General features: G+C 47.8%; 5 protein-coding genes across 8 annotated transcripts; 3 read left to right on the forward strand and 2 right to left on the reverse strand.

Annotated features, from left to right (window-relative positions):
* Window positions 1-2,109: 2,109 nt before the first annotated feature.
* On the forward strand, window positions 2,110-4,503 carry H257_10253 (hypothetical protein). Its single transcript, XM_009836735.1, has 4 exons — window positions 2,110-2,486; window positions 2,547-2,915; window positions 3,679-3,875; window positions 4,160-4,503. Exons 1-4 carry the CDS (start codon window positions 2,127-2,129, stop codon window positions 4,419-4,421), a joined length of 1,188 nt encoding a protein of 395 aa, XP_009835037.1. The 5' UTR covers window positions 2,110-2,126; the 3' UTR covers window positions 4,422-4,503.
* Window positions 4,504-5,044: 541 nt separating this feature from the next.
* Window positions 5,045-8,252, reverse strand: H257_10254 (hypothetical protein). Of its 4 annotated transcripts, none has more exons than XM_009836736.1 (7): window positions 7,969-8,252; window positions 7,634-7,917; window positions 7,401-7,528; window positions 6,768-7,015; window positions 6,526-6,711; window positions 6,333-6,386; window positions 5,045-5,735 (listed from the first exon to the last, which is right to left on the reverse strand). In XM_009836736.1, the coding sequence occupies exons 1-7, from the start codon at window positions 8,182-8,184 to the stop codon at window positions 5,157-5,159; spliced, it is 1,695 nt and encodes a 564-aa protein (XP_009835038.1). In that variant the 5' UTR covers window positions 8,185-8,252; the 3' UTR covers window positions 5,045-5,156. The 4 variants fall into 4 exon arrangements, with proteins under 4 accessions (XP_009835038.1, XP_009835039.1, XP_009835040.1 ...); XM_009836737.1 differs by having other exon boundaries at window positions 7,617-7,917; XM_009836738.1 differs by having other exon boundaries at window positions 7,634-8,252.
* A 409-nt stretch (window positions 8,253-8,661) lies between these two features.
* On the forward strand, window positions 8,662-9,613 carry H257_10255 (hypothetical protein). The gene has a single exon (XM_009836740.1). It carries the CDS (start codon window positions 8,727-8,729, stop codon window positions 9,573-9,575), a length of 849 nt encoding a protein of 282 aa, XP_009835042.1. The 5' UTR covers window positions 8,662-8,726; the 3' UTR covers window positions 9,576-9,613.
* A 915-nt stretch (window positions 9,614-10,528) lies between these two features.
* On the forward strand, window positions 10,529-12,556 carry H257_10256 (hypothetical protein). The gene has a single exon (XM_009836741.1). It carries the CDS (start codon window positions 10,550-10,552, stop codon window positions 12,464-12,466), a length of 1,917 nt encoding a protein of 638 aa, XP_009835043.1. The 5' UTR covers window positions 10,529-10,549; the 3' UTR covers window positions 12,467-12,556.
* Window positions 12,557-13,143: 587 nt separating this feature from the next.
* H257_10257 (serine/threonine protein kinase) lies at window positions 13,144-19,730 on the reverse strand (the record flags this gene model as incomplete). The annotated part of the gene is made up of 13 exons (XM_009836742.1): window positions 13,144-14,693; window positions 15,114-15,666; window positions 16,388-16,909; window positions 17,081-17,182; window positions 17,253-17,351; window positions 17,725-17,826; window positions 17,879-17,980; window positions 18,039-18,128; window positions 18,568-18,669; window positions 19,116-19,217; window positions 19,328-19,429; window positions 19,490-19,618; window positions 19,671-19,730. The coding sequence occupies 13 exons, from the start codon at window positions 19,728-19,730 to the stop codon at window positions 13,144-13,146; spliced, it is 3,615 nt and encodes a 1,204-aa protein (XP_009835044.1).
* Window positions 19,731-20,110: the final 380 nt, after the last annotated feature.

Genomic DNA, 20,110 nt, shown 5'->3' on the forward strand with positions numbered 1-20,110 from the left:
TCAATCTGATTAATTTTATTATATCCAATCATAAAATTTACAAACTTTTTATGAGCATACTATTGGTTAAAATATAAAATATGAAAAAATACTATTGGTTGACGTCGGAATTTATGAATGATCCATGGAAAAAAAATAGTGTCGATACCACTGTGCGCGAGTTCCTACTCGGTTCTCTGTAGTAGTTATGGTGCAAGTCACCTAAAGACTACAAATAAATGCCTTGACTTTCGACAGCTATTACAACTTTGTATTGATATATTTTAGGAAAATATACCGTAATAACGATAGAACTGGACAAGCCCAACAGAAGTTACGGTTCAGATTTTCGATTGGTGAAAAATTGATCGAGTATGTACTAGTATTAATACTATTAACGTTAATATGTACTGTACCTTCCCATCAACGAGGCGGGCTATGCAATGCTTACTGTTAATAGGTTCCTCATCACACCCACGCGTACCCAGTCGTAGGTCTTTCAGGTTTATAGTTAGTACTCCTTCAAAATGTAGACGGCACTGTCAACACCAGTTAATCTAACATCCAAGAAGCTAGTGGCTGAAGAGGGTTGAACGCGTAGAAGACCTGTTGACACAGCTGATACCACACAACATGCCCCCACCAGTCATGCTGCTGTACCACAACCACCATCCGCGCCAAAGGTGCAATGCTCAGTTACATGCGTTTTGCGACAATATTTTTCATATTTGAAGCTACAGATAAATTATCTGTGATAAATTATCTGTGGCCAGGACTTCCTTCCATATGGCCATCTGTCCTTTACAGATAAATTATCTGTGGCCAGGACTTCCTTCCATATGGCCATCTGTCCTTCTCGCAATGGGCCACCGTCAAAGTTGGTGTATCCCAACGTTTGGAGTCAAAATTTCCAACGCAGCAAGTAATACACCCCTAAATCCAACCCCCCCTGCAGGAATCGAGGCAGACTCGATTGTTCTACAGTATACCTTTTGGATCAGTATCCATGATTTTGCCTTATCGAGTTGTACCCAAATTGCTGTATGGTGTCAATAAAGTACGATTTGGTGGTACCTTTGGAAGGCTATACCCAAGTCGCTTTATATTGGTCAAAAATATTCAATTATCTCGTTCTAGCCAATTAAACAAGTCAAAGTAGAAAAAGTAACCAATCCGAACGCATTGGAAAGAAATCAGACCACCTTATTGAGTTGTATCCATTTCGATCAGATTTTACTGACATTTTCGGGGGTACAGATCCATAAGGTATACGGTAGCCCCTTTGATGCTGAGGGACTTGACGTACAGTAGTATGTTTGACATTTCTTGATCGATTAGTCTTACGTGGTTCATTTAGGCCTCTTGGACGTCCGGTGACGAGAAATCTCGCGAAGTAGTGGCATTAGTGCGCATACATAAAACTCGTAGGCAATAAAAAAATTGTAAACAAAAACAGTTTGTAGGATTGCAGGTAAACTCTTCGTGCTATAATTTAAAGTTACTACGTAGTACTCTGTTAGCAAATGTGTTTGGTGTAATACATACAGTTATCAATAGCTACAATAGCTACGTAGCTAATGCACGTAAAAAACCAGTAGATGGCCCGAAAATGGACCCCTTAGCTTTTTTACGCTTCCTTAACAAATAAGACGATTTGGACGAACTTTCAACTATGCTGCTATAGACGATTGAACGCGCTACATGATACAAGCAAGCTTTGAAGGATTCGATGTATGCTTCACCAAGTTATTGCTGGTCAAAGTCAAAATTGTGAATTTTGAAAAGATCAGTTGATGGCCCTATTTATTTAGCCTTACAGCTGTTAATACACTATGCATCCAATCAGTGGGATTCGTAATACTATTGTCAATATGAAACGTATTCACTAGAGTCTATATGTAATTAAATAAATTTCGTCATGAAAAGTGTCTGATATCTACTGTTTTTTTACGTTAGCTCCAAATATCGAAGTTTGTTGGCTGCTTCGGTTTATTCGTAGCGAAGGAAGTGTCGCATTGCCCTGTCGAACGAATATACTCCCCAATACAATCCAAATAAATGCAGTTTCGCCTGTCGACTCCATCGCATCGGCCAATCAGAATGCACACGTTACCTCACTACGTCGTCCAAGCCACAATAACAAAGTGATGGAAGCACCTCAGCGTCGGCACGACACCAAGCCCACTCGCGCCCGCCACCGCAACGAGTACCAGCGTCATGCGCAGAAACGGTATCGAAAGGTGCGATCGGGAGAGCGGCAGCAACTTCGGCAGCTCGTGGTCGAGCTCGAGGCCGCCAAGGCCACCGCCGTCGCCGCCGCCTCTGGGCGAAAGAATCGACCGCCATGTTCAACAGGCATGTTGTCGTGGGCAGACATTGCGCTAGCTCTGCAAGACGCCGCGCAAGTGAGTCGGTCTGACGCATGGGAGCTTCAGGTGCAAGTGGTGAACCAAGCTCGCCTTGGCCGGGCCATGTGGACCTACGCGACCAATCTCCTAGCAGCCCGGGTATGCACTAGTACTACTAGTCCTAGCTACTACTGCTAGTATGAATCTGTCGTTGAGTAGACTTGTCTGCGGCAAGGGATCATTGAAACGTGGCAGCACGTGTCGCTACCTCGCAGTCCGCCAGCCCGACGGGAGGGTTTGGACTGGATCACCACGCAATTGTACCACAACGCCGACGCCGTCGTGGCGGGCCTAGGGTTTCCAGCGACCGGTGAGCTCTTCTTTGACATCCAAGTGGCGGAAGAACGAGATGGCGGCCACACCGTGACCATTCGCCATCAGCGAGAGGTAGACGAGTCGTGGGATAGCGTCACCGCGAGGTATCACTCGTTTTTCATTGCATCCAATGGCTTTGGCTACGATGCCGTGGAAACCCTTCACGACGACAACGACGACGAAAACGATAGTTCTGTTGTCCGCTCGGACAAGGTATACTATTTTCTCAACCTTGATTATTGTATAGAGTGGACTTGTGTGTGATGATGTTTGCGTTATGTGAGATACTGTTTGACGTACATAAGTACATGCAATCCTCTGGTTCACATCCTGGCTGGATTCTTCTCCTTGTCGTCTGTACGAGTGTCAGAGACCATATTGACGTTATCACATTGACAAGTATGATATCGTAGTATTGTGAACAAAGGGAAATTGGACAGTTAGGATTTGCCTTGATATTTGGGCTTTTGTTTCTGGGTGTTTCACATTTCCCTCCGTTGAATGATGCCACCAAAAAACACAATCGCCGGACCTGTGATATCTAATATATATATCTATATATATATCTGAGTGTAAAACGTATACTAGTTTAGCCAAGCATGTTCCTACTTTCATTCTTTATATGAATGGATATTTTGATTTCGTGGTGATTTCAACAACGCCCCATTCAAATTGGCAAATATTTTGGCGAAAAGCACAATAGTGTGCGTCCAAAATTCGCGTAGTTAGTTGTCTAGTCAATATTGAATCTCGCTGGAACTTTTCGTGCGCTGAAGCTATCACATCCAGTCAAAAATTGGATTAGCTTATAACGTCGATTCGATACGCTTTTCGAAATTTGTACCGAATAATCCACAATAGTATTGACACTGAGAAATGTTTCTTTTAAATTGGAATGCACTTTGCACTCCATATAACCTTAGATATATATATATATATATTGACTGTTAAGTTTCGATGGTTTATATGTACATAGGTCGACAACACGTGGTGGACGGACCGACGACTGGTGTACCGCCGCCGCAACATTGGCAACCAAGTCGTGGGGGACATGATGCAAAACTATGTGCATCGGCAATTCATCGATGAACGTCGATCGGTGCTCGTGGCCCGTAACATCCTCTCAGACGACAAATATCAGCTGGGCTCGCTCAAGAGAGATGCATCGGGATGGTATTGTGCTGGATTGCCAAATCTATCGATCGATGCTTTATACTGAATTTTGTATGTAAAAAGGTGTCGGGATTGGCATCACACGAATTCAAGTCATACACTAATTCCACGTTGATGATGGTTTCCTGCAATCTGATTGGCTCAATTCTTCTGTCATCCATTTGGTTGGTGTCGATTCATACATTATATATCCATGTCTCTCCAGTGTCGAATCAACACACCACAATATTTATATATGCTAACTACTCACACAACTAAAAGAGATATTTGAAATAATATCGTAGGATTGTGGCCACACGATTAAGCCCAGAGAAGACGCTCGTGACAGAATGCTGGACCGTGTATGCCCTGAGAAGGGGCGACTCAAATGCATCGTGGGCGGACGAAGCTTCGTTTTACAAGGTTAATTTGGCCGGGAACATGGACTCGAGCATCAACGATGACGATTCGCCCACGGAAGCTCAGAGGGCGTTGCTGCGAAACGCCGTGTACAGACAAGGACAAACGGTGCTTGCGAAGCGGAATGCGTTCTTCCACGGCCGATAACAGTGATTGATATGAAGAGCCACGACGACGACTTTATTAGATTAAAAAATATGTATACATAACAGCTAAGTTTTAAGTTGCATGGAGGGAGTACAAGCGAAAGGAATATAATAATATATGTACTAGTACTATAAAAAAGTCAATGACAAGAATCATATTCAAAAAGACCATGATTTGATTCAAATTTGTATCAAATCGACAATAGATTGACCTTACCCCACACTCTTAATTTCATTCATGGATATTGTGAATATTCGCTATAAACTTGCAATATTCGCGTGGTTTGTCTAATCAATATGGAATCACGCTGGATTTCTGATTGGTTGAATATATGTGTCCTTTCTGCAAGAGCCAATCAAATCCCCTCAAAAATGGATTAGCCAATCGCGTCGATTCGTGATTCGATTTGGCGGCGAGATACATTCGATTCGACGTGGTCTGGAAATTCGTATCGAATCCACAAGATAGTAAACTTTTGTACGACGCCAACCATTATTCTGCCACTACTGGGTTGTGTACTGTACGTAGTCCAAGTTGAAAGCTCAGCATGTAATCGCATGAATGGTACAGTATATATACATATATATATATATATATATATATATATATATTGTATGGGCTTGCATGAATATCCAACTTGAACTCTTCACAACATATAGAGTACTATATCCCAAACGCAATCTCGCACTTAATTTCAAGCTGTTTCGTCGATTTCGCCAAGGGTTTCTACAGTGGTTATCGACCTACACAATACGGACTGCCGCTGGTAGCTATGATGGCCGCCTTGAGCTTGGCTTTGACCGACTTTGCCTTTCCACTCCATGCTTTAGTGTCACTCAACGGTACAGTCGTGTCACCACTTTCTAGCTGGTTGTTGCTGTGGCGTATCATCGAGCTAGTGTTGTGATTGCGATATCGGAGGTGCCACGCTTGCCCCATTCGGTCCCAGAACTGGTGCAACGCGCCTACAGTGGCGTGTACGACACTGGTTCGTACGAGTAACCACTGCTTTTTCACGTGGAAATCGGGGGTCGTTGGGGGGCAGTCGGAGGCGGCGGTCGTGCCAAAGAGTTCGGGCTTCATTTTCCGCAACCCTTTCGAAGGCCCCACTGGTGCTGCTGCTGGCACATTATTGATACCCGCCACAACGGATTCAAACGGAAATGCCGTCGGGCGCGGCAGCTGGTCGTGTGGTCCGAGCAACGCCAGTTCCAAGACTGGGGCGAGGTCGTTTTCACCTTGAAGTCCACTGGTACTAGTAGCAGTACCCTTGAGAGGAACAACCTGGGTTGAAACTGGCTCGTCGATCTCGAGCTAACAACAATATATTGGATCAGAACACTCGCGGCTAAACACCGTCGGACCTAATATATATATTTATTCTTGTCAAATCGAGTCGAAACTGGAGCGCTCACCAAAATAGATAAAGAGACTGGATGAAAGACCTAAGCCAATCCAATCACGTTCTGCCGAATTTGTGTCAAACTTACTTTTATAAAAAATAGCGGAACAATATTGTCGATTTGATAGTACAAATTTGGGGAGCGGGTGCAATCGAATAATCGCGCCGACCAAACCGATCCACAATCGATCTGATTGGTTGTTGAATTTCATTGAGAGGGTTTTGATTGGTTAATAATTTTGAGCTCATCTGAGGTAGTCAATCAAATCGATTTAAATTCCAACGAGAAACCACGCCACACAACACGAAAGTTCACTCGAAAGCACAAGATTTAATTTTAGTATAATTATTCAGAAAATATATACTACTACTAGTAGTAAAATATTTCTTTATTGACTTTTGATGCACCGCATAGGGCAAAACCACAAATATACTAACCTTGTATCGTTATAGTATGGCGAAAAATGACTAAATTGGGGAGAAATGCACAATAACCTGTAGTTAGTTACCTGAATCAAAAACTCGGGCACCACGTAATGGCCATGTCGTACCAGGTACTCTTCCTGTAGCACAACCACATAATATATGTTATGAACATTTGAGATTTCAATCTTCGCAATTCATCAGGTTGCCACCCCAAGCAAGGATTGCAAAATCGAATGAATCAAGGCGGTTGATCTAAATATATATATATATATCTACCTCAGCATTAAAGTACATGGTGTCGATAGATGGGGATGGGAACGGAGATGACGTGGCAGCCGGTGCGATCGCCACCTGTTGCATCACGACACGGCACAGCGCCAAGAACTGGGTCGTCGTCTCGTGATGGCATCTGTGGGAGTTGGCCGTGTCGAAGGAGCTATACCGCGAAAAGCGTTTTGGAAACTAATCCTCTCTCAAGATCCCCCCCCATACAAAGTCTGAAAGAAAGTTGGTGTCACCTGGATGGGGGCGGCGGCCGTGGCCACGGGTTGGGCGTACTTGGACGTGTTAGAGTACCAACTCGCGCGGAACACAGGGGGGTTGCTGTCGCCCGTCATGCCGAACGCCACGCAGCGCTCGATGGCGGCTACTGGGACAGAGCAGAACAAGCCCTTGACTTTGGGGGAAGGCAGCGATGCGACGACGGATTGAAATCGCTCGAGCACGACATGGTTTTCAATCTTATACACGTCGACGACTTGCATGCCTAGGACAAAACCAGTGTAAATGTATTTTTTTTAAATTATATATATATATTTTTTTATTAATATTATGGTTTTGGTTGGGAGAATCAGGCGGTGGCCTGATAGAATCAGGAATCACAAACCGAATCAGGCGGTGTTGCTCCCACCGGGCGGGTTTTATAGGGGCCAGACATATATTTGAAAGATCCAAACATAAATCTGACCCCAACACGTTCTATAATAGGACTCTTTCGCCTTAATGTATCCATCAGATTTATGCTATCCGGATGCATAGGAATATCAAAATTAATAAAAGTTTCGAAATAACAAGGATATATGTATATAGCTGCTCGAAACAACAGTCACACAGATCAACACAAATCAGATTCAATAGTCGCATGTACGTACGGGGACCGTGGGGTTTGACGTTGTCGAGCGCGGCGCGGCGACATCGCACGCCTTGTGGATGGGTGGCGTCGAGACGCCGAAATTGCACTTGGCCTGCGGATTCGGACTCCAAGTACAACGCAAACGTGCTATAATCCCAACATATATACACACCATGTCAACAACAGCCTTGATTCAAACATTCATAAACAGACAGGGTTGTAATTATATATCGACCATGATCTGTGTCGTACTCCAAGTGCAAATTGCGCTTTGCACGAGCCAACGCCGCGTCGCAGACGGCTCGTTCCATGGATTGGACATGCAAAAGATGCCGCCGTTCGACTTCGATGGAGGCGTAGAATCGCAACAAGTACGTCATGAGGGCTTGGTCGACGCTGCGGCGACACGAGGCAAACTCGGTCGAGTAGCCTTCGGACGCGCATCGCAAGGTTTCTACATGCACTGCCGTGGTGGCGGACGAGGCCAGCGCGGTGGCAGTCGCGCGGATGGAATCGACTTCCAATTGAGCTTTGCGCTACGTGCAAAGGAACCACATCGTGATGGAAGGATGAAGGTCGGGCTTTACCCGACACTGGGCTCGTCGAGTGCGAAGGAATGCTCGTTTCATGGCATGCTCGGACGGCGAAGGCAGCGGCATGTGAAGAAACGTCGCCATGTCCTTGTCCAGTCCATCTAGAACTGTGATTGCGGACGACGACGTCCGAGACATGACCCGACAAAGGAATTCACCACTGTTGAGGCCACGGAAGGCGTCGGCTATGGACGCGGAAGAAGTTGCCATGGTGCCACACGTGTGTGTCCGTCCGCCCCTTCACTTCTGATATATCTCGATCCAAGATTATGATTGCGGTTTGGCAGTTACACAAATGAAGGTAATGACGACGACGACGACGATAGGTGTATGGATAGCATGGCGACGAAATGCCGGTTGACAGCTGTACATTATATATTTTGCAACCTTGAAGGCTTGTAGCCTTCATTGTGTAGCCAACCTTCAGCTTCCACTTGGTCAACATCATGGACATCCCACACTGCGTCCCTACGCGTCCCTGCCTTCATGCGGCGCCACCACAAGAATCGTCGGCTTCTCGCCCAATTGCGCATTCGTCAACTCATTTCTGGATCTCCATTGGCTCAGTTCTTGCTGACAACGTTGGGAAATGGACCAATGAGCAACGAGAGTTTTCATTCGTGGCTTTTCATTGGCCCATTCAATTATGAGCGAACAACAACTACGGTACTGTACCTATAACCGACTTTTCACGCCATGGACATGCATGCCGCCTCACAACCCAACTCATCGCCGACGCCACAGCGCGCACAATGCATACAGCGTCCTCTGTCCTGTCGTCGCACGACCTAGTCCTCTCTATCTGTCAGTTCCAGCCCGGCGTCTTCTTCCTGGACTCCCCCATCACCCAACTCACACATGTCGCCCCAGACCTCCGTGCCGTGCCTGCTGTCGCCGACTTCTTTCAACATGCCTTTCACGACAAAATTGAACGGTGGCTTGGGATTCACGGCGTCCCAGGCGTCACGCGCCTGCTTTCTACCACGTCCGCGACCCCTCGACTTGTCATCGTTGCGTACGCGGCGTGGGTTGGGAGTCTGCCACTGTTGCGCTTCCTGCTCGCCAAATTGTCGACGTCGATGATCTCGTCACCCCAAAATTCAACCACACTGCTCGACCTGGCAGCCACGCAAGGACACATGCATGTTGTGACGTTTCTTCACGCCAGACCCGGACAACGCGCGTCCACCGCGGCCATGAACGGCGCGGCGGCAAATGGCCATCTGGACGTCATCCAATTCCTCCACACTCATCGCTCGGAAGGTTGTACGACCGAAGCGATGGACGGAGCATCCGAAAGGGGACATCTAGAAGTCATTGAATGGCTCAGTCGCGTGCGGGAGGCAAGGTGCACGGTTCGCGCGTTGGATGCTGCGGCCACGGGAGGCCACCTCGACGTGGTCCGGTTTCTGGTGACCGAATTTGGTGTCCTGTGTAGTGTTAGTGCGCTTTTGGCAGCTGCGTGCGCCGGCCACGATGGGGTCGTGCGACTGCTGTGGTCGCATCTGCTGGACAAAGAGTCGGCTCGACACACAGTGTTGGTCCAAGCCCGGTTGGCAGGCCACGAGCAGCACGTGACTCAATTGCTAGCCGCAATGTAATAAATGAGTGTAATATAGTGTATGTTAACCAAGTGCAATGTGCTTTCCAGGGTAACGTTAACAGTAAATTGGCCGTTAATACGCTAACATGCAAAGAAGTACTACCATAAATATACATTGCGACGTACAGTATATACGTATATGTAGTGAGCTTAAGCCACGAACCAGGACTCTCATGTTGAACCAGTGGTGTTTGACATTAACACAAAAATGCCGCTGAATATTCATGACTTTTACGTAGTGGTAAAAATTTGCAAGTTTTTGCGCACAAAATGAATGTTGTTTCTCGGGTCGAACGATTCTTGATTGGTTAACCCAAGCCAATCCGATGCTACTTCAACCGAACAGGTGTAGTGGACTAGTGAATTCTGTCACAGGTTCTATTTGCCACACAATCTTACTTATGAATGATCCTCAATCTAGCTGGAATAGTGCACATGTGGTCGTGCATGGTGCTAGCCACCACCTCAGTCTTGAGAGAGTATCGAGCACAACCCACCACCCCTCTTGACCGCGCCATATCGGAACCTTGGTTCCGATTTCCAACTGCCCCAGCTTCCATGTCATGATTCGGAATTTCTATGCATGCCACCATACTAATGTCAATATGCTTTTCACCTTGTTATAATAACATGAACAAAATATCGCTCGTTTTTTCAATCACGTAATGTGACATACCCATCACACGAAACTCGAGTCCGACACTAGTATTGCGTAAACACCGACCAATCCCCGCAGCCCCGCATGACACTGCAGTCTCCTTGCCGCCAGTTCTGCACAAGGCCGGAGGAGGAGTTACCCACGATGATAGTGCACGTGGGGCATCAAATATACCCCAGAGTGGCAATGCTAGTTCTTTCGTTGCGGTTGAGCGCTCCATAATGTAGTGCTATTGCGTGTCTTTTCCACCAATCATGGCAGCCGTGACACGGGTGCATTTACACATTGCTCGTGTCCGAAACACGATTGCAAGCATGGAGCAGCGCAACGTGCGACCTGCACCCCTTCCTCCCTCAGACGTACCAGTCTCGGCCCCCCTGCCCTTCACAACGTCCACGTCGTTTGCGAGCGACTTTGGCACGCCTCGAAGCGATAACCCTAACACCATCATGGACAGTTGCGACTACTCCCGCGTAAAAGACGACGTGAAACCGAAGCGGCAGTCGCTGCATCGGGGCGGCCAGAGCTACCGCAACCTGCACCGCACCACGTCTCGCGGCGTCCTCACCCGTCTCGAGTCGTTCATCCACCCCGAACATGCCAAGGCACTGCTGCCCACGCGTGTATTGTACATTTCCGTGGCGATAGCCCTCATTGCATCGTTTCAATCGGGCTGGTTGCTCTCCCAGCTCAACTACCTTCCTTTCAACGCGGGATGTGCTGTCGTCCCGGTAGTTGTGCCCGGCACGTGCATCATGTTTCCAGGTCATTCCAAGCGCGAATGGACCATGACGGTGACGGCGTGGATCGTGGGGGCCGCCATTGGCGCCGGCCTGAGCAGCTTCCCCGCCGACAAGATTGGGCGCAAGCATACCCTTCGATTCAACGCGTTCGTAATGGCCGCGGGGGCGTCCGTCCAACTCGTTTCCCACGACATTTACACGTTTGCAGGTGGGCGGTTGCTTTCGGGCATCGCGTCGGGCACGGCCATCAACGTGTCCAACGTCCTCATCAGCGAAATCTCTCCGTGTGAGATGCGGGGTCTCTTTTCTACTGGCATTCAAGCCGCCGTGTCCATCGGGTCGCTCTGCGTCACTACAGCGCATTACGCTGTGGGGACGACCCACGAAGTGGCGTGGCGGGCCCTCGTGGCAGTCCCAATCGGTCTAGCGGCGGCGCAGCTCGTGCTCATGCCGTGGATGGCCCAGAGTCCAATGTGGCTGGTGGGCCAAGGCAAGCTGGACGACGCCACCGCCGCCATGAAAGTTCTGTACCAACCGACCAACTTTCACGCGATTGTGGACTCGCTCGTGGCGGGGCACGCCGACGAAGCCAAGGAGCTGGCCGGCGTGAGCCCATGGCGTATTTTGTTTTCCAAGAAGTTCCGGCTGCAGCTTGTGATTGCCGTCGTGCTGTGCATGGCGCAGCAGCTCGGGGGCATCAATGCCATCATGTTCTACTCGGCGAGCATCTTCTACAAAGCGGGGCTGTCCGACCCCCGAGTCGCCAACACCATCGTCAACGTGATTCGCACGACGGCAAACCTCACAGCCGCCCGCATCATGGACAAATTCCAGCGAAAGACGATGCTCGTGACTGGCATGACGGTGATGGCCGTGTCCGCGGGGGGGCTTGTGCTCGGCCTCGTGCATGCAAACGCGGCGGTCGCGGTCACATGTGTGTGCGTGTACATTATCGCATATTGTGTGTCCATTGGATCCATGGCGTGGATGGTGTCGGCGGAGCTGTTTCCAGACTTTCTCAAAGCGGACGCCGGGGCCGTCGGCACATTTAGCACGTGGGTGAGCAACTTTGGCGTCGGCGTGTTCTATCCGATGCTGGCAGACGACGACGCCCTGGGGAACTATGCGTTTTGCATCTTCATTGGGTGTTTGGTAGCTGTGACAACGTTCGTGGCCGTCGTTGTGCCCGAGACGGCCAACAAAACGTATGTGGAGATCCAGGCGGCGTTTGGAATGTCCCCCCCCGTCGAGGACGAAGAGACTGCGATGGCCCCAGAGATGATCCTTCCGGCTGACCACAACCCGTGGAGGACGGCGTGCTGCGACGACGTTGCCGAACCCATGTCCGAGAACACCCCACAGATTCCCATCGTCATCGAAGAGGTTATGGCTAAAGAAAGGCGGGACAGCAGCGATCATAGCAGCAACAGTAATTCCATTGGGTTACCATTAGAAGAAGAAAGAGGCAGTCGAAAACGCGAGGCGTAGGACACGGCAACATGCACAGCAGGGGGTGGCATCTGTACCATAATAATATTAGATAATCCAGTCAGCTCAGTTGTTCCCTATCAAGCCAAAGACTATATCGTGTTGGAAGCTATAAGGGGATTAAGGATTGAGATGTTACATTCGGCTTGGATTCTGCATGTGTTTGGAGGCAACTTTGGTTGATTTGTCGGGCATATTTGCAATGCTTGCTTGGTAAGATGGCATTTACGCAGGTTCAAGCAGCAGTTGAACAACAAACATTACGACTTTATCATCCCAATGGTTGGTCGACATGGATGTGAAAAGTGATATTTATATCCTACCTATTCATACTTCGGACTCGAAGTACTATTTATGTACTTCGCCTCGTAATATTTCAAAAATAATATTTCATTTTCTGGACCAATGCGATAAACCAAAAATTCCATTTTCGAAATGGAGCTCAAGGAGTAAATCCTGCTTGGAATTCTTGGATTTCGGTTAAACTGTGTTAAACAGCAGGACATGATAATAATGTTTATCAGATGTAAACTATCGAATGTAACCCCAAAATGGCGTTTTGGGCCAGAATATTGTAATATATCAATCAGGTTACCACACTGCTGCTTAAAGCCCCCGTCTACTAGGGTTAACAGTGCACGCAATCTAACTTTTTACTCAGGACACATCACCACCTACTACATCATCCCACAGCAGTTGGGCGGTCGGTCGCCGTTCGATCGCATCTTCCCCTGCGGTAAGAGCATCGGCGGCACCATCCTTTCTACAACCGCGTCCTCTTGCGCCAAGTCATGTAGCGCGAGCAGGTCCATGTACACTTGCTGGGCTGTCTTCCCTCCACCCGCTTTCCTGGTTTGGTTGGCTTGCGCCGATTTCAGCGACGCTGTGCTTGTGGGTCTAGCGAGTTCCATCGAGGCAACGGTTGCTTTGGTCGTCCACAGCGCTTGTCCATTGGACGCATATGTGCGACACAGTCCAGCGTAATCCTTGTCGCGGTCGTTCTTCTTGAAGAAGCGCTCGAGTTCGCGAAGCGCGGCGCCGCGGATATGCTGGACGGGCACGCCGCCTTGGTCCTCCACGGCGGTCTGCAGCACGTCAAAATCAAACACAGACGACGTTTTCTGGGCGTTTTCAATGTGTTCGCCCATCTCGTCGAGGACATTCGGGTCGAGTGACGGCAGCACGCCCAGACACGACACCAAACTGGCAATCGTGCTGGCTCCTTTCAGTAGGCGGAACCCCGTTTGGATGTACGGCATTGCAGCCGACATGAACTGCGTGTACTCGTCCGACTTGGTTTCAATGCGAATGGGATAGTGTGAACCTGGAGAAGTTGGCACAACTGGTAACCCGTGCACTTCGTCGATAAGGTACAGGAAGAGCGGCTCGCCTGGGCCAACCAGTCGGAGCGCGCGGGAGATGGCTTTGTTTTGGTGGACGGCAGCCATAAAATTGTGGCCCATGTCGATGCCCTTTTGAATGAACGATGTCACATCCCGCAGCATGTCCTCGGGGTCGTTGTCGTCGTCGTTACATTGAGGCAAGGTCAAATCGAACGGCAAAATCACAAACGACGTGGGGAAGGCGACTTCGGTGGCTTCAAAGATCCCGCGCATGAGATCCTGCTTGGCCGCCCCCACCGCATTGAGCGTTTCTTTGGTCAAGTCAACCACTTCGTCGAGCCGTGAGGCCATGACGTGGAACCCCGTCGTGACTTGAACTGCGAGCGCGTCCAATCTCTCGACCAGGAGCCGCTGGCCGCCCGTCGCGTCGTCATATTTCACTTCAAAGTACGGATGGCTTAACATTGCATGGACGCTGATGCGATCGCTGGGGTCCACAACAAGCAACTTGGCCATCAAATCGCGGGCAAGGGCGTTCGAAACTTTATTTTGCAGTCGTTTCGATAGGTCGGTGTCCGTCCACGTGGCCGCCCGCGCGATGCCGCTGTCGTCCACGTCCTGATTGATGTCTGTAGGCACGAGTTCCACCCCGCTGTACATTTGGTACATGAGTACCCCGAACGCCCATACATCCAGCGCTGGAGATGCCACCACGGGCTGGAACGGCAATGTCGACGCCGACTCGTGAAAGGTCTTGATGCAGAACTGGTCGCGAGGTTGCACTTTGGCCCATACATCATCCAGAGTGTGGGGGGTTGTTGTACGTTGCCAGTGGATTGCAATGGCAGCAAACTCGTCGTCGTTCTGGAGCTTGTAAAACATTTCTACCTCGAGACACCAGTGTCGCGATGAATATATATATATATATAAGTATATATATTGATTGTGGTGTGTATATACGACATGGAGATACCACACGACCAAATACAGGTACACAAGAATCGGCCAAAGGATTGAGCCAATTAGATTGCAGGAAACCACCATCAACGTCAAATTAGTGTATGACTCGAATAAAATTCGTGTGATACCCATCCCCACAGGACACTGTTTAACATACAAACTTCCGTACTCGATCGAATGAATCAATCGATAGATATGATTTCGCAAGCGTCAAGCAGCACCAAACTCCAAATATCGGGTCAACGGACAAAATATATATATATATATATATATATATATATATATATAGGCGACGAGCATGCTGTCAATAGAGACCGAGTATTGACATCCTTATAAAACCGTACCCGGAGGCAAACTGCCCGAGCTAAACTTGGCCCCCACGGGAGCTCCAAACGGTGTCGCAGCGTCCATATCGATCAATCGCATGCGATGGTTCACACGCAAGACGTTAAGTTTCTTCAAATCTCCATGAACAACGCCGTGATCATGCAGATGCGCCAGCGCTTCCGCGACTTGATGCAACATGCTGCGAATCTGATTGTCATTCGGACGTTCCTTCAAGAACACATCCTCCAAGCTCCGGTCCGCCGCTGGCATCACTAGGACGTGGGGGTAGTTTGCCATGGCCACCCCTCGTCCGTGCAAAGTCAAGCTGGCCACGTTCGCGTGAAATGTGGCCTGGGGCAAAGTTGGCAGCAACCCCAACACGAAGTGAATGTCGAGATCGGCTCGCGTGTCCACTTCGCGCGCATGTTCGTCGGCATTTCGCATAAACTTCATGGCGACTTTGAGCTTGCCGCCGTACGTTTGGTCGCAATATCGAATGTACTCGCTAGCAGATAAGTACCCGCTCTTGTCCTTGTCCCACAAGTCAAACTCCACGGCCGCGTCCACTTTCTACGGTTTTAGCTGTGAATATATATAAGAATCGGACAGGCAGGAGTTTACTGTCCAAGTACTGTAAGCGTCATGCATACAAGATGAACATATATATATATATAGCCACCGTAATATATGCATGTGTGTGTCTGTCTATCCAAAGTAAACTATAACGTAGTAGTATATGTACGTTTGGACGGAAAGCAAACACAATAAACCCCAATCAATTCACGTTAGCCATATTGCATAGTTATCCTCGAAATCCAAATATAAAGGGTTCTTTTTCTAATTTGAGAATCGACTGGAGTTCGGTTTTAAGCTTATTCAATGCGGTATACAATGGTGTTTGGGCTTATTCTAAACTGGAGCGACATCGATTATGAATTGACACAACCAAATATAATGTACACAGAAGAAAAGGGGAAGTATTGAGCCAATCAGATTGCCGTTCATCAACGTTTAATTAGTGTGTGTGACTTCAATTAGTGTGATACCAATTGTTACCTTTGTATATATATACAAACTTCAGTACAATGAATCGGTCGATATATTTGGCGGTTCAGCACAAAAGTCCCCATTATTATGGGGTAAAATATCATGTCAAGATACATGTCGGCACGAGTGCAAACTATAAATTGTATTTCTCTCGCAAAAACTCACAACACTCACACATAGTCGTCAATTGAAACGGGTGTCGTCTACTCCTTTTCCCTATATATATATATATGTCATGTCGTACCTTTTTCACATCGGTGGGTTGTTGGCCCAGCAGCCTCCCGCACGCCTGGAACCCCTTCTTGTCCAGCTCGCCACAATCATTGGCAAACTGCTCAAACACTTGGCGGAACACTCCGTGGTCATATGCGTTCACAACTACCGCCGTGGCGCTCACGTGGATCGGCGGGCCGTCGAAGAGTTCATATCGGCCGCAGAAGAAGCGGAGGCCGTTCAGGAGGTCGCGGGTCGCGGCGTCGGTTGTGTGCAGGGCCTCCCGTCCGTGCTGGTCTTTGGCCGTCGCGAGCTCCCGGACCCAGTCGTCGCCGTCTTTTTCAGTGCCGAGAAGGGTGGCTACCACCGCCACCCGGACAGAGGTGTCCACGGGCACATGGGAGTCGAGGAACGTTGACCACGAAAACGAATGGCTGTCACGCGCCGCGATGTTGCCGTTGGCGGTTCGTTCGACGGGGAAATCCAATTGCAACAGCCGGATTGCCACGTCATGGGTTAGATACGGTGCCACCCATTCCAACACTAACTTGTCCTATGGACAAGCAATGTGTAAATATATATATATATATATATATATATATAGGCAAAGATATGAATAGGGTAAAGTCGAACGAGGCTATATTGACCATTTTTTATAGGGTAGTATAGTTAGTGTACAAGAACATGATAAGAAAGACCAGTGTGGATACTAGTATTGTTGTACTTTGAAGTGAATATGGTGGACTGGCATGCCACTGGCTAGCAGCACGACGGCGGCTTCGTACTGGTCTTCTTTTAGCGCCAATTCCAAGCAAGTGTCGCCGTCCTAGTATTATTTTCGAAATATTTTCGATGAGATTCGAGCTGAACGGGAAGAGTATTGTTCCCAGTATTACCTTGTCTAGGATCGACGGGTCGGCTCCGTGGTCAAGCAACAGCTGGATCACGCCGATGTTGCCGTATTGGGCCGCTTTACCCAGCGCTGTTTGGTTGCGCTACACTCGACGTGATATATGAGTGTTAGAATATATATTATTGTTATGTGTGTGTGTATTCTAAACTGGAGCGACATGATAATGTATGAATCGACACAACTAAATATATTGCAGAAAATTGAGCAATATCAGATTGCAGCAAATTAGCCTCAACGTCAAATTAGTGTGTGCCTTTAATTAGTGTGATACCCAAAATCCACCTCTTTACACACTAAATTCAGTAACAAACAATCGATCGATCGATAGATCTGGCGATTCAGCACAAAAGTTGAATTTGCGGGTAAAACGACAATTCTACTCAAACAAGTAAATACAGGAAAATATTGTGGGTGTAGACAGTGATGAGTCATCAAGTGGAATATATATATCGTACCGAGCCTTGGGCGTTGACCAGGGTCGCTGGATTGGCCAAGAGCAAAGTGACGTTGGCGACGCTGCCGTCTTCCGCTGCTGCCATCAGAGGCGTGTCGCCATACTACGCTGCCACGTCATAACCTCGAACAAAGTATACAAATAGAAAAAAGTACCTTGTCCATGACGTTCACGTCCATATCCGTTCGCGCCAAGAGCATCGCCACGACCTTGTCTTTACCTGCCACACACGCTGCAAGGAGCGCGGGGTGGCGAATCTAGTGCACAGTGTCACAGAAGTGCAATATCGCAAAAAAGTGGATAACATTACTGTACCGCATCGTCGACTTCTATGCGTTCCAGAAACAGCTTGGTCGTGACAACGTGGCCGCTTTCGGCCGCAGCCACCAACGGTGTCACATTGCTCTACGTGTGTACACCACCTCTATATATGATATAGTGCTACTAATATTGTGCTTTCGAGTGAAATTTCGTGTTGTGGTATGGTTTCTCGTTGGAATTTAAATCGATTTGATTGGCTACCTTAGATGACCTCAAAATTATTAGCCAATCAAAAACTTCTCAATGAAATTCAACAACCAATCAGATCGATTGTGGCTCGGTGTGGTCGGCGCGATTCGATTGCACCCCCCCCCAAATTTGTATCAAATCGACAATTCTATATGTATATAATAAATAGGCCACGGGTATATATGTATATATATATATGTATATATATCGATGGGATAGCAATGCGTAATCTCCATGTGTGTGTGTGTAGTACACAGAGAGTAGTACATCTTCACAATGCATCAATGGAATAGGTAGCATCATCACTATGAGCAACGTAATCCTGTGTACGTACATCGTTGGGCAAGTTGACGTTGATGTCTGGATGCTCGAGCAGTTGGCGGACCACGGCTACTTGGCCCTTTTCTGCCGCCTTGTACAGCGCAGTTTCCTTGTACTAGCATATCATGAGTATATATTGTGGTGTCTAGTATAACATATCATGAGTATATATTGTTTGTGGTGTCTATTAATAGTATAACATATTATATGAGTATATATTGTTTGTGGTGTCTAGTATTCTAAACTGGAGCAACAGACGTGGCGAATGAAGAATCGACACAACCAAACAATTATTTTTACAGAAGAATCATTGGCAGAACGATATATTTAGCCAATCAGAGTGCAGGAAACCAGTATCAAAAACGATTAATTAGTGTGTTCCTGCAATTAGTGTGATTTCAAACCCCGCAGGACAACGCGGAGTTGGCGAAATATCAAAAGTCCAAATTTGGACTAAAAGGGCAATATGAGCTCCTCTCCAATGACAGACAGCACCAGTACTAAAGTACTACTAGTACTACTATACTACTTGTGTATAACTGAGTGGTCGAACGTACGTACTTCGCCTCGAAAGTTGATGTCAACCTTGTTGGACGCGAGTAGCTGGCGCACGACAGCTACCTGGCCTCTTTCAGCTGCGACAATGAACGCCGAGTTTTCATTCTACCCAAGCAACCAAATGAGGGTGACCATGTATGTACTTTGAATACATATGCAATCGGGTGGTTGGGAGAAGACGCTCCAAGAGGCGCGAGATGATGCTTGATGTATACCTCATCAACCCCATCCACGTCAATATCGGCGCGATCGATGAAGCCTTGGACCAGTTCCGTGTGGCCCAGCGCCGCCGCGGCGATCAACGGCGTGGCCTTCCACTACAGAGAATGTGTGAGAACAAGGTGATCATCATCATGAGGTATAGTATATGTACGTACGTCGTAGCCTTTCTTGTCCTTGAAGACGTAGAGGCTGTTCATGTTGCATTCGCCCGAGAGTTCAGAGAGGAGGACTTGGAGGAGGTCGCCTTCGGTGATGGCTTTGACGAGTTCATCGTTCACTTTGGCCTGGAGGTATGTCAAGTCAGTTCCAAGGAAGGGGTTGCCTTGGCTTGCTTACCATGTTTTCGATTGCAGAATGGGAATGGCAGAGCATGATCAAACAATAACAATGCATCATATGGTTGTCAAAAATATTTGGAAAACGACCAAAAATTGGCACCAAATCGACTAAATTTTTATGAATTTTTCACAAAACCAGAATGAAAAACTGTCAGGTCAGAAAAACAGTTCAGAGGCAGCCTTTCCAACGTTCGTCGCTCAGGCCAAACGGGAAAAAATCTTCGTCATAGTTGTGAAAATCAACTGTTTTAACAGTAAATTTTCATTTTTTATTTCTCGTTTCGTATAAATCCAACAACCTTGAATTTAATATAAAGTGTGTGCTGTACAGTAGTGTACAGTTCTTCGAAAGTATGTACAACAGTGCCTTCAGACTGTTCATATTGACGCTGCCAACAATCGGATTCCTCGCCCCCCCTGGATGTATTGTACATACAT

The sequence above is a fragment of the Aphanomyces astaci genome, assembly GCF_000520075.1.
Source record: "Aphanomyces astaci strain APO3 unplaced genomic scaffold supercont1.27, whole genome shotgun sequence".
Classification (NCBI taxonomy): Eukaryota; Oomycota; class Saprolegniomycetes; order Saprolegniales; family Verrucalvaceae; genus Aphanomyces; species Aphanomyces astaci.